General features: G+C 42.1%; 1 protein-coding gene across 1 annotated transcript; it reads right to left on the reverse strand.

Annotated features, from left to right (window-relative positions):
- Positions 1-1,187: 1,187 nt before the first annotated feature.
- Positions 1,188-13,201, reverse strand: mapkapk3 (MAPK activated protein kinase 3). The gene is made up of 10 exons (XM_080845733.1): positions 12,404-13,201; positions 7,980-8,119; positions 7,089-7,153; positions 6,433-6,512; positions 5,247-5,373; positions 4,745-4,820; positions 4,363-4,487; positions 3,976-4,061; positions 3,555-3,635; positions 1,188-2,222 (listed from the first exon to the last, which is right to left on the reverse strand). The coding sequence occupies exons 1-10, from the start codon at positions 12,677-12,679 to the stop codon at positions 2,067-2,069; spliced, it is 1,212 nt and encodes a 403-aa protein (XP_080701859.1). The 5' UTR covers positions 12,680-13,201; the 3' UTR covers positions 1,188-2,066.
- Between the last annotated feature and the right edge of the window lie 680 nt (positions 13,202-13,881).

Genomic DNA, 13,881 nt, shown 5'->3' on the forward strand with positions numbered 1-13,881 from the left:
TTTCTCAAATAAACCACCCTGACCTGCTCCATTTCACAAGAAATCAGAACAGTGATATCAGAATAAAAGATCAGAATAGTGATATTGTGAGCGAGGTAAGACAGGAATTGTCAGATGCCACTATTTACTTCTGGCGGTCAAGGCTGATAAACAGAGGAGCGGATCACTTCAGATAAGGTAGGGTTGCAGTGGAAATTAACATCCCATTTTGCAATACACTGCCCAGATATGAGGAAATAAGACAGTGTGACTCTTACATGAGTAAGAAGGAAGTGACCAACAGAAAAAAATAAAGCCATTTGCCACAGCTTGTGGCATAACCAGATCCTCCCAAAACTCAGACAATTAATTGACTCAAAAAGCATGGGTGGTAAACATAAAAATACTCTACGTCACTGTGAGGAAAGCTTTAATATAGCAACATATGTAGCGAAATTGCTTGTCTGATCAAAGATGTATTGGATGGTATTTAATTCAGCCTGCTTGGGCCTGTCCTCTTCAAAAACAACTGAAGGCACTGTGATAACTGGGGGAAAGGTGATTTTGGTAGACTATATACTAAACATAAGATGGTGACCTTTCTCAACATAACTTTCAAAGTCAGATGGCAGCCTTCCAAATCCTTGTTCCACTGCTACTATTTATAGTGGGCCTACTTGAGCTTTTTGATAAACCGAACCTCCAGTCTCTGATTTCAGCTGCCAATGTTGCTAGCTTGCGGTGTTCACTAGAAAGAAAAAAGGATTGTCTTCAAAACCTCAGTGGAAACTTACCCGCACACATTAGAGATCTGCTCATGATCTGTTAACCTAAACATGCACTGATACACTGGTATACAATAAACAATACAATACAATAACTGAATATGAATTGATGTGTCATGTCATGCTTCACCATAAAGTAAGCAAGCACTCAAAATGGAGACTGCATTCCACACACCTCTGAAATAAAGACAGAATTCTTCAGTGAAGTTGAACATTTGAGTGCAATATAGTTGTGTACACCAGACACAAAGCAAGCCCTTCTCTTGCACAACTATAGAAGGCCGCTTATGACTTATACAGTAACTGAAATTGTGTCAGTACACTGGAACTCATTTGCATGTGACTACTAAAGTATTACAAGTCAAACATAAACCCAGTTGAAGTTCCAAAAACCACACAATTAAAAATCACAGAATTCCAAAATTCAATTCATTTTTAATCCTGATAAAAGGACTCAACATCTAAAAACAATAGACAGCGACAGTTACCGGATAGTATCTAGAGTGAACTGTTGGTGTTGAAGTGCCCAAACACAATCCCTCCACAATCCTTGTGTGACGACTACAGGCACACAAGACACACCAATACAAACACTTGGAAGTTGGAACCATACACATATCTTCAGTCAGAGCTCAAAAGACTCATATCATTGATGGGCTAAAGGTTTGCTTTATCACAGCCAGGAGTGGGGGTGAGCTAAGGAGAGAGAGAGACAGTTTCATGATGTGTAAAGGGAATAAACTATTCCATACAGCAAGCACAAGAGCTTGCCCTTATAAACACACACATAGTCTAGAAACGCACACACACACACACACACAAACACTCCAAATCATGGCAATACATTCCTTAGCTGCTGAAGTACATAAAATATTGCAAATCAAACCGCACCGCTGATGCGTGCGCACAAACACACACAGGCAGAGACAGACAGACAGACAGACAGACAGACAGACAGAGACACACACACACACACACACACACACACACACACACACACACACACACACACATTCACACAGATAAAACAGCTTGAAGGCTACTGATACCAGCGGTCCTCAGTCATGGCGATATGAAAACACTCCTCAAACGGCTTCCATAAGGGAATTACACAGTCAAGAGCCCCTCCTTTGGGGCTACAGACATGGCAGCATTTTTACAGTTTGGCCTTTTCTTCAGCCATTCTTTTCATCTCTTCAACTCCGTTTTCCCATCGTCCTTCATGTCCAGGTCCCCTTCTCTCATGGAGGCCTGGAGGAGTGCACCTCCCCCCTTCACTCCATTCATTATTCCTCCCTCTGGCTATTGACTGTTGCACACCGTACCTCCACCCTTGCCCCCAGAGGCCGCCTTCTTGCGCCGCTTGTTGAGCAGCGGGTTGCTGGAGATGTCCAGGGCTTTGAGCGTCACCTGGTCGTAATCCACACGCATGGTGGCCAGAGCGCAGGTCATCTCCTCCTGAAGTAGCAGAAGAGAAGGGGATTGAGATAGAGCACTGAACACTGGTCTATACATTTCCCATCTTCCCCTGCTCTACCAACCTGAATGAGTGAATCAATGGTACTTTTCTTTAGCTAAGGACACCTGTTTTTGCCAATCAAGAGCATGTTAATCAGACTGATTTCAATCAGGTGTGCTTAGAGCAAGAACCGATAAGAAGATGTGCGGGACAGGGGGTACCAAGAATAAAAGAGAGAGTGAGAGTGAGTGAGCGCGAGCGAGAGTGAGAGTGAGAGTGAGAGTGAGAGTGAGAGTGAGAGTGAGAGTGAGAGTTATAGTGAGTGTGAGTGACAGAGAGTGCGAGTGAGAGTGAGAGTGAGAGTGCGACTCAGATTGAAACCACCAATGGGAATAGCTTTTCTAGGACTTCGCAACGCTACTAATTTGGGCCTCTGATGAATTGTGCTCTGACACGAACAGCCTTTACAGACTCAATTCTTAAGTTTTTTTCCGAAGGCGTTTCTGAAAACTAAGAGTGATTCTTTAAGCCATATCCCTAAAACCCCTACCACTTGTAGTCAATGTATTTACCAAGTGTGCCAAATAATTTCACAGTCAGTTTGCAATTCAATAATACACTTGTAGCAAAATGAAACACTTTTAGATACTGCCAAGCTCATCACAACAGCATATGTGAGATTTTTTTTTGTTGCTTTCCACTGTGCTTTTGTTGTTTGAGGAGTGATGAAGCATTCCAAGAAAAAAAAAAAAAATTCCCCTTATTCGAATTGATAGTGTGTTATGTTCAGAATACACATCAACTTTACACATTTGAATACCTGTGTATGTGTGTTTACTACATGCATGACAAAACTTTAATTGCAAAATGCTATGCCCTGCAGACAGAAAAAGCACAAGCCTCAAGTGTTTTTCATCTGTACGTAGATGATGTGTCATGTGCTTCTTCAAAAGGTGGTTTGTCTGTACTGTATTGTATAGAGTAAAACAGTTTCAAGAGTTTTGCAAGTAGTGTTTGCCTTTGCAAGAGATGTATACTGTTTTGCAGTTTGTGTGTGGAGTTGTAAAAATAGCCTTCAGAAAAATAATCTGACTGTTTCCTCCTTGTGGATCTCTTATGTCATTGCAACTTAATTTACCCCTGAAGAAACAAGAGAAGCATATTTTTAACAGACTCTCCTATGACCATTTATCTTTGAAAAGTAAATTGAAGTAAAACGTTTTTTTTTTTACAGTGATAGTTGTTTTGCGTAAGAATGAATTATTGTATTTTCCACCATGGGTTTATTTCCCCTGCTGACCAGAGGATGTCAGTGTTGTACAAGGGTTCACCTTTACGTCTTCCCACGTGGCTTTGTCTTCATTCAGAACCCGACAAGTGTGAAGAGGTGTTGCTGGGACCGCCATTGATTGCTGAAATGAAAAGTGAAACACTGAATAGTTGTTTCACACATACCGGTACATATATAAACACACATACATTCACTCAAACACACACACAGAATAGGAACAATAGCTGCTTCTTTATATGCAAAGATAAAGGGGAATTCATTACATGCCCATTGGTAGCTACAGCACTGACCCACACACATACACACACACACACACACACACACACACACACACACACACACACACACACACACACACACACACACACACACACAAACAGACACACACAAACACACACACACATACACACACAAAAACAACAAGCAATCTCTGAACTTACAATGCACATGCATGCACTTACATTGATCCATGGGTGGTTCATGAACTGTGCAATGGTCATTCTCTCATTGGGGTTTGTCTTCAGGAGCTGAGTAATCAAGTCTTTGGCTACAGGGAGGATGGGCAGACCACAGGGTTAATATTGGGTGCACGCTTAGAAGCGTAGAGGCAACACGGCCAAGAAAGGTGATGACAGTCTTAAGACATTTGACCTCATACTTTAGCATACACATCATGCTGGTGCAAACCCATGTTCTAAAATGGGAAGGCCTTGACAGGAAATGGGGTGGGGGGGGGGGGTAGATCACTCCTCACCAAGCACCACTGGTTACACCACACAAGCAAATAGACTGCAGAGGTCATCCGCTTGGAGTTCAACCAATATTGTGAGGCCTGGTCTTCTACGTACCTTCCTGGGACACCTCGGTCCACTCTGGCTTAGGGAACTCGTACTGACCCATCCGAATGCGCCGCTTCATCCCTGGGGAGATGGCTTGGCCCGTGTTCGAGTAGAAAGGTGGGAAGCCACACAACCTGCACACAAAGGAGGAAACAGGCTATGAGTATCTGTCCAATTCATTCGATAGATGAATATATTTAAAATCATTATTTTAATTGTATTTTAAGTAACATTACTCTAGTTCCAGCACACAAAGCACTTAATGAAGTCGGTATGGTTACTAATATAATGGCAAATGCATTTAGTGAGTAAATACAGGCAGACCCACCCACACAAACACAGATATAGTTTTGAAAGTGGAACACAAAGATAGTGTACATTGTGTACTCACAGAATGTACATGATCACGCCCAGAGACCACATGTCACATGATTTGTCATACTTCTCTGGGCCCAATACCTCAGGCGCTTTTGGAATGACAATACAAGAAATGCAGAGGTGGACAAAAAGACAGTTAGCACGACACAAACCTACAAGAATAAGCTTTTAAAAAGCTTTTAAAATGCATGATGCTGATGTTTGATATTATATGACCATAGTCTGCTAAACGCCTGTAACGAATCACTTCCTTTTAAAGAAAGGACTTCTGCAACCATGAATGCAACCATGAAGTCTTGACCACAGGTTTTCAAAGAAGATGAGTAAGTCAGGAAACAGATATTGGCTAAAACCTGCCTGGCAGTTAAACATTTGTGGCTGAATGTTACTGCCTGTCTGCCATGTAAAGGCCTGATGCCTGCAGGAGGATTTTTTCCATTCATGTGTAGCTGAAATCATCAAATGTAAGAGAGGAGACAGTGTAAATGAGAGATCTGTTTTCCAGTCCTTCTTACCCACGTAGTATGGCGTGTAGCAGGGTGTCTGCAATGGGTTCTGCAGCGTGGTCTCTTTGGCAAAGCCAAAGTCTGTGAGCTTGAGCACGCAATTGGTCTCCTTACTTGTGTAGAGAAGGTTCTCTGGCTGTAGAAACATGGAAGCACATGAGTCAGAGACTACCACAACCACATCGGCAACGTCCTGTCGTGGTATTCTTGAACAGACTATATCACAAGGTTAAGAGAATGTGTGATAGGACAGAGCCAGGAATCCTTCTAAAGGCACTCAGGGCATGTCCTTGAGCATTCACTGTGTAATTCTGCTTTGTCTCTAAGGGAACATATGGTATTTTATTTGCACCTTGTTTTGTCTTTGCTTTTTAGTACCTATTGTCTCTGCTCCAATCATAAAGCTGTTTATTGAAATTTGTATGTACCTTTGCTTTTAATGTATGCTTTATGTTTATCTGTGGTCTCACTTCTCCTTGTTTTTGTGAACAGGTAAAATAATCTTTATTAACCATGTTAACATGAACATCTTTAACATGTTAATTCTCACTAGTACATAATGTCTGTTGCTGTTATTTCTTTTTAAGCAGCTTGATCCATAGTCATATCACATGCAGGGCCTAGGTATTTTTATTTCTGGTTGTTGTTACAATGATACATGTCTGGGGCTATTAAAGCACGATTAAAGCTGAGAGGGATATTGTACATTTGAAAACAAATGCGGCATCTTAATTCAGTCTCAAAGCCTTCTCTTCATGTAGCACCCAATGCTAAGAACATTGGCGGATGATTACAACGACAAAATTAGAAGGAAATCATCCAAAAATACCCTGAATGTTCTCAAATATTATGGGCCATTTAGTATTGATACCTGGTGCCAATGAAGACTGTTAGTGTAGAGAAACATATTACAGTATAGACTCTACATCTTACAAACACCTGGCAGACATTTATTAACAGGTTTGATTGGTTTTATGGGACTACAGGCAGGTCACAGGAACAGAGTTTATATAAGGTTGTTATGACCTAATAATGTATGTCTAGGCCTAGGTATTGTTGCCATCAAATATCTCCCATTGATATCACACATTGATTCTCATTCAGAAGACAGTCTCCCATATTCACTGTGGTTTAATTGCCAGTGATCAGTACTTATTTTGAAATAAGACACCCCAAACCATCTGGAAGAACTCACTTTGATGTCTCGATGTGCGATGTTTACGTTGTGGAGGAATTCGATGGCCGTCCCAATGTCACGCATGATCTCTGACCCCTCTGGCAGAGAGAACACAGAGAGCTGGCACATTCAGTACTCAAGGCAGCATAGCCTAAGATGGTTGTCAATCTACTAATCAGACGAAAAGCAGAAGATGACTGAGGCTGATTGTATGTGTGCATGATATGCATTTAAGTATGAAAACATTTTTGAGAGTTGTTTTTGGATTGGTCATCACAAAAAAATTATCACGACAGGAGAGAGTTTGGGGAAAGGAAATGGCACTGGGCTCTTAGAGGAGTTATATTACAGTGTGTCTAGTTGCACTGTGTTTCTGGGACACGCCAGCTCTTTTTCCTCTCTCACTTTGGCTCGGGCTCACTGGATGATGGCAACCATCCGTTTGTGCACTTAGTTTGTGCAGTGCTACTGTTACAACAACACTTTTGTTTCCTCAACAATATTTCTCGGAATAGGGACACCTACACTAACTAGACATGGGCTGCTTTTGCGGTAGCCCACAGCCTATACCTACACAGTAAGTCACCAAGAACAACAAGATGGCGATAGGGCAGGATGGGTTGTGTAACAGGGAGCGGAAGCACAGTGGGTATGTAGGGTGTGGGCAGACAAACCTTTCTCAGTGAAGGCCTGGTCTCCCCGGGCCTGGATTCTGCTAAAGAGCTCTCCGCCCTCCATACTATAAGCAATGTTGGAGAAGAATGTCAACATCATGGTACACGCACACTAACACACACTCACCAATGTAGTACACATACAGGCACATACACACCCCACACACACAAATGCACAAAAACAGACACACAGCCAAGCATACACAGTTCCTATTTCAACATCTCAGTAGTTGTAGGGTAAACAAAATAGCACAAGTTTGAGTTTTTTCCCCTCAAGAGAGCATTTCTGTGCTGTTCATCAGCCTCGTCATGGACAGCGTAGAAAAGAAACCCAGAGCAGGAAGGAGGTGATGACAGCAGGAGATAGCCTGCTCTCCAGAGACTTGATTTCACACACTCTCGTGCCGTCTCTTAATGCTTTATTCTTACAAACGCCATCTCTTCCTGTGCTGACAGCATAACTTCATTTATGTGATTATACTGATTCTAGCTTCCCCTTTGATGGATTTGAACACTGCTTAATATATCCACTCTGAAATGCTTATCAGACGTGATTAATGACACTGACAGGAACACACACACACACACACTTCCTGTGTGTCCTATCAACACAGGGATAAACTGTGGGGCTACGGTGGCAGGGGAGAGAAGCAGATGCAACAACACGACCGGACGAAAGCTCACAGCGCTCAACACGACACAGCGCTTAACACGGCACAGCGTTCAGAAACACGGCACAGCGTTCAACACGGCCGTCTGGGATACTTCCATTTTTCTCAACACACTAGTGTCTGAAAAAGTCCCAAATTGCAATGAAATGGTTGAGGTTAACGATGAGGGACAAATGATGGGTTCACCAATGAAAGCTAGAGTATGTGAACTATAGCAGACCATTCCATGATGATGAGAAGGCACTTCTTGCCATGGTGCATGTTCTCATACAGGCTGATGATCCTCACGATATAGGGCCCTCCAGACACCCGGCAGTGCAGCTCTACTTCTCGTCTCGCCTTTGGACTGTCATACAGTATCTGGGAGAGAGAGAGAGAGAGAGAGAGAGAGAGAGAGAGAGAGAGAGCGAGAGCGAGAGAGAGAGAGAGGTTATGGGGGTGGGGTTCGAAAGGAACAGACAGAGAAGCACACAAAGACTGGTTTCTGGTTTTTGTAATCAGGAGTAGGTCATGCAAGTCAAGCTGTCCCCATGTTCTTTCCCACACTATTTTTAACCTTTTCAGTGTATCAGACAAAGAAGACCTTTGAGACTATGTCGAATTTGTTCTCTCCTAACGGATGCCAAACCTTTGTTTGTGTAAGACACCACACATCTCGTATCAAACATAATCAGTCCATGACTGTTCCACAACCTGTATGCTTTTGGGTTTGGGGGGGGGACAACCCCTCATTACTGTTTCTAGTCCTCCCAGAACTCAGGTCCAGTGCATTACTGTTTCTACTGTAGTCATGCCAGAACTCCACTTCAGTGCATTTGAGGACTAAGGCGCTAGTGCTTGGCATTATAGTTTGCTCCGGAATGTTCCCTCTATGAACTGAATGCCCTAAAGCATAGAAAGACAAGTGAAAAACCCCTGAATCGGCCTCTCTGTTTCACTCACTTCTGTGCTGACTTTGGCCTCTCTCTCTCTTTCTCTCTCCCCCTCTCTCCTTAGCTACACCCCCGCATGTCGCATAAAAAAGATGAGGCAGGCGTACGCTCCAGACACATTCCCTAGCCTGGAATAGGCGTGGGGCCTTAGCATTGCTCAACTGATCACAGGATATTTTTGGGACCTGACAGTGATCCCTCTCCTGTTGTTTGCACAGTTACTGTAGAAGAGCTGCTGTGGGCCGAGGTCAGATCTACTACTGTCAATCAGGGGCCAATGGAGAGTTTTATACCAGAACAGTCCTAATCCACAGTATACACATGGACACACACAGTAGAAACACAAACAAACACTGTTCTCACACAGCATAGGTAGCCTGTGTAATTATCTGAATGTGTATGCTTTAATGTAAAAGGCAAACTTGGTTATAATCTGTGGTAAGACCCACACATATTTGGCCTCATTAATAAAGGGAAATGGTTGATGGTGGCTCATAACTATTCTCACCAACAGTGTTTCTCAGCCCTGTCTCACTTCTCTTTAAGGCCAGATATAGTATCACAACAAGGGCACACATGGAGTGAAGGCATAGTTGCACACGGACACGTATACGCAAGGCTCAAGACATGTAAAGCTTACAGGTTGTGTGCTCTGAAAGAGTAAATCTTTAGAGGGATTCATTTCTCAAGTGAAATGGCACACGTGTGCCTCTAGCCAATGATTAAGGGACTGTCACTGTCCACACCAATCAGCTCTTCTCTTGTTGAAGGGCCTGGCACCTTTGCCAGCACAGGGGAGAGAGGGGAGTTAAATCCACTTGCCCATGACACTCCTCATAAAACATAATTTAGGAAACAGCTCAGTGCTGTTCCAGTAAGTAAGTGAGCACCACATTCAAGCCCAAAGAAACTTCATACTTTTCCAGACACCAACTTAAAACCCCAATGTGTGTCATGACTTTGTACAATAGTCATATTTAAATGTTCATGCAATCCAGACAGGGGACTCCATCATATCTCATCTAAATGTTTAAATCTAGAGACAGTTACTGCACTAATACATTTTTAGTTCCTGGTTGTTGTTACAACGATACATGTCTGGGGCTATTAAAGCACTATTAAAGCTGAGGGGGATATTGTACATTTGAAAACAAATACAGATCTGAAAACATACACATGTGCATGATCTACTTCTGTGTAGTTGGATGAGATAAACATGACAGAGGCAGATTCAATTAAATCAAAGGCAGTTTAATGCAAAGCCCATCTCTTCACGTAGCACCCACGGCTTAGAACATTTTCGGCTGATTACAACGACATAAGTAGACGAAAATAATCCAAAAATACCCTGAATCTTCTCAAATATTATGGGCCATTTAGTCTTGTTTACTGGTACCAATGAAGACTGGTATTGTAAAAAAAAAAAAACCTGGCAGACATTTATTAACAGGTTTTATGGGCTTTATGGGACTACAGGCAGGTCACAGGAATAGAGTTTATAGGAGTTTAAACTGTATGTGGTTGTTATGACTTACTCCCCAAACACTGTGACAATTACACCTAAGTTATTACAATGCCATTAAAATTAAATTAAAATCCTTTCCCAGAGTCAGGATGCTACAAATATAGTCAGGGGTCTGAAAACAGTTGTTCATCATAGCCCTATAAGTGTTCTGTAGAACCTCCTGAAGGTTTCTTTGTAGAAGAGCGGGACAATCTGTAACGTTTTGGCTAATAACAAGAGACATTACAAGTCCATCCCCACTTATATAAAATAAATAAAATTAACAACGAATAACAAACAGGACATGTTCATTTCTCGGTTCCCATGCTAAACACAGATCAGACTACAGTGTGGTCTGAAACCAAGACACCCAAAACAACCCATGACCCAGGAAAGAGCCCAGAAATCCCAGCAATGGCTACCCCAATGGGACATTTTAACCTCCAAAACAGTAGCCATGTTAGCCAAGTAGCATGATGAATGGAGATATGGGTTAGGCCATGGAAAAAACAGTGATAACAAACGGCCACAGCCTGTCTCTACGGAGACGTTAGAGCTTGGCACCCAGTCAAGCCTTCCAATAGTAAACCATGATCTAAGTAATTGAATTAAATTAAAAGGATGGCTTCGGTCCAAAGCTGCCCAAGTAGATTAAAACTATCCTCATCTATTACACTTAGAGCTTGACAGGGCATTTTATTAAAAAGCAGCAGAAGTGGACCGCTATTGTGCTGTCCTGTCCCAGGCTTGTTTTCCACATGATTGCAATCAAAAAGGAAATTATGTCATAAATTACAATATTAATCATTGGTCATATAAGTTTTACAGCACAGAAACCAACTCTTTTATCTACACCCTAAAGCACCAACACAAATTAACTCTCTGCTCTGGTGTTACCTTAAATACCTCAACAATGAATCACGCCTTATTTCAATGTAGTCTGTAGCCTGAAATTTACACTTATTTCCCGGCAAAAGCTGAAGAGCAGTCTAGATTCTCAACGAGCAAGAAGGCTTACAAACGTTGTCTGGTCCCCCTGACCTGTGACAGTTAGCGAGAGAAGAGTTATAACCAAGCTAGACTGTAGCAGGTGCAGTTCAAGTTGCAAGCGTGCATGCACATCACACACAGGGAGGGGAGTGAGAGAGACACCACACATTTCTGGACTAGAAAGGCATGAAGTGCTTTTACCAACCAAAGTCACAGGCCTATGTTAAATGTTACATGGTAAACAATTCTCGATTCAAAGAACCCATTCCCAGAATGGTTTGAAGCTTCATCTACAGACCATAGACTGCTTTGAGTAGCTACAAAATATGGCCTTAATTGAATTTCAATGACAATCAGTGAGATCTAAGACCACTGCCAGCCACTATGTGAAAGGTGGTTTCATCTTCATCAACTTTTCCCCTTCTCAGTCCCTTGTCTACCACACCGCTTCCTTAGCATTGGAGGTGTGCTTTGTGAGACAGTTGTTGGGCTCTGATCCAAACGCATTACTGTGCTGTACACTATATATTTTCTCTGAAGCCATGTGGTGACATATTTCCAGGCACAACAAGAATAATGTGATGCGCACATACACTTCACACTACACCTCAACGAGGGTGTTCTATGGCAGTCATTTTTTTGGAACCTTTTTCCAAGTCCTGAGTCAGCAGTAGAAATTGAATACATACCCCAAACAAGCATTATACACGTGTGTAAAACACTAATACACACTATTACACATGAAACAGCACCAGGTGTATGCTGCACACAAGTACACTGAGTAACCAAGAAACTCATAAAGTTGTCACAGTCAATCCTTTCCATACATTTATTAGGAAAAATGCATTCCAGCAATGACTGGAGATGTGACATATTTGAATGTTAAACGTTAATTTCCACCCTTCCACCTTTAAGGTCAAATCTTTTAGATAGCATTATTGTTCTCTCAATACATTAGAAATTACTCTCAATGTATGCAACCTTAATTCTGATGTGTGACTGTGAACGCTACAGTGATAATTGAACAATAAATGAACCCCCATAAGGGACACATCATGAGATCAAAGTTCTTTCGAGAGGCCTTGGAAAAGTGTGTCATAAAATGAACGTTGTTCAAACGTTTGACAGGGTTAAAGGGCAATTGTATTTATTGAGAATAAGCCTAATTCTGAAGGCACACCACAACGATTACACAAGTACCAGGTCGGCTATATTCACCTTTAAGGCGCATTTCTCCCCGGTCTTCTTGTTGAAGCACTGTAAGACTTTGCCGCTGATACCCAAACCCAAGACTTGGCTAGAGATTTTGTATTCGTCAGTCACCGCGTTGCGCTTGATCTCCACTTTAGGGTAAACTGGCATAGGGAAGTGTGTGTAGTCACTGTCAGTCTTTAGCGCGGCGTCTTCCCCCATCCCTGGTTGAGTTTGAGGCTCTGCCTGGGTATGTGACTGTTCTGAAGACTTTTCCTCTTTGGTTTTACCATTTTGAAGCATGGTCAAACAGTTCTCAGGTAAATGATTATCCCGGCCAACACGACCTTAGTATTTTTTGGTGATTATTAAGCTGAAATAAATGACTACAACTATAACTTAATTGGCGTTTGACCAGTCGCTGGTCTAGCTGCCTAAATTAACAATTAACTTAGATATTTACTCAGAATGACAGCATGAACAGATACGTACCGCCACAGAGATACATTGATAAAAAAAGTACTGGTTGAGCAAGAACACAAGGTTCACGATGAATAATTGGACTTTCCAAAAGGCTTTCTATAAAGTTCACGCTAACGTAATTCTACTTTCACTTTCCAGAACCGCTACTGTGAACGTTAATAGTTTCTAACCACCAAAGGTCTTCCATGTCTTGACCCTCACGAATGTAGTCCAAATCCTTGACATCCAATAACGTAAAAATGACGACACCTTCTGTGCGTCCAGTGGTCACTGAGTGAATGGTGGACCTTTTCCTTCGGTTCCCATAGCCTTCATCGTTTACCAGTGTCCACTCACTGCGCTGCCACGGGCCCACTGAATCCTCTTGCGTCAGCAACTACTCACCACTCAAGTCAAATTTCTCAACCGCTTGTCTCTTAAAGGAGAAGCGCACGCAGCATGGTGCTCACACATAGCCAACGCATATTCTCTTATTCGTAATTGGTTCCTTTGTCCCTTAAAAGGTTTCTGTCCTTTTGCTTACAGACCTGAATGCTTTTTACCATGCCAATACTAACACCATACCAAAAAGGGCATGGCAGGAGAGACTGCTGGCACATTCAGGTATGGTACCAGCCAAAAGATCATTATTTCCATTCAGCAAAGGGTGTAGTCAATGTCAGACCTAATAAACATTCATGGTATAACTTGAGCTCATATGTACAGTTATTAAAGACTGCACAATGGAGTCATACACAGGGATACACAATATATACATGCAACCCACCAAGGCTGTCTTTGCCCCCATACTTTTTGGCCATAATTCATGCTCCTTTAATGCTATTCAGGGATTAAAACAGCAATGTCAGAGATTATAAGTGTAAATGTTTTGAGAAAATTATTATCCAACAAGTCCAAACATATCCACAAAAATGAATTAGGGACATAAAATGTGGGAACTTCAAAAATGTTAGTTGATGCAATCTAAACTCTGAAAGTGCCTTCAAAAAAAGGTTTATGGCGGTGCCCCAGGAATAAAAACC

This window comes from Sprattus sprattus (genome assembly GCF_963457725.1).
Source record: "Sprattus sprattus genome assembly, chromosome: 10".
NCBI classification, from domain to species: domain Eukaryota; kingdom Metazoa; phylum Chordata; class Actinopteri; order Clupeiformes; family Clupeidae; genus Sprattus; species Sprattus sprattus.

Bases quoted from the DNA above. Each gene is read 5' to 3' on its own strand.
- mapkapk3 (XM_080845733.1), bottom strand. From the start codon at position 12,679: ATGCTTCAAAATGGTAAAACCAAAGAGGAAAAGTCTTCAGAACAGTCA. The intron at 3,636-3,975 runs GTAAGTGCATGC...TTTTCATTTCAG, and splicing joins TGAACCACCCATGGATCAAT to CAATCAATGGCGGTCCCAGC. The intron at 2,223-3,554 runs GTGAACCCTTGT...CTGCTACTTCAG, and splicing joins CCACGTGGGAAGACGTAAAG to GAGGAGATGACCTGCGCTCT.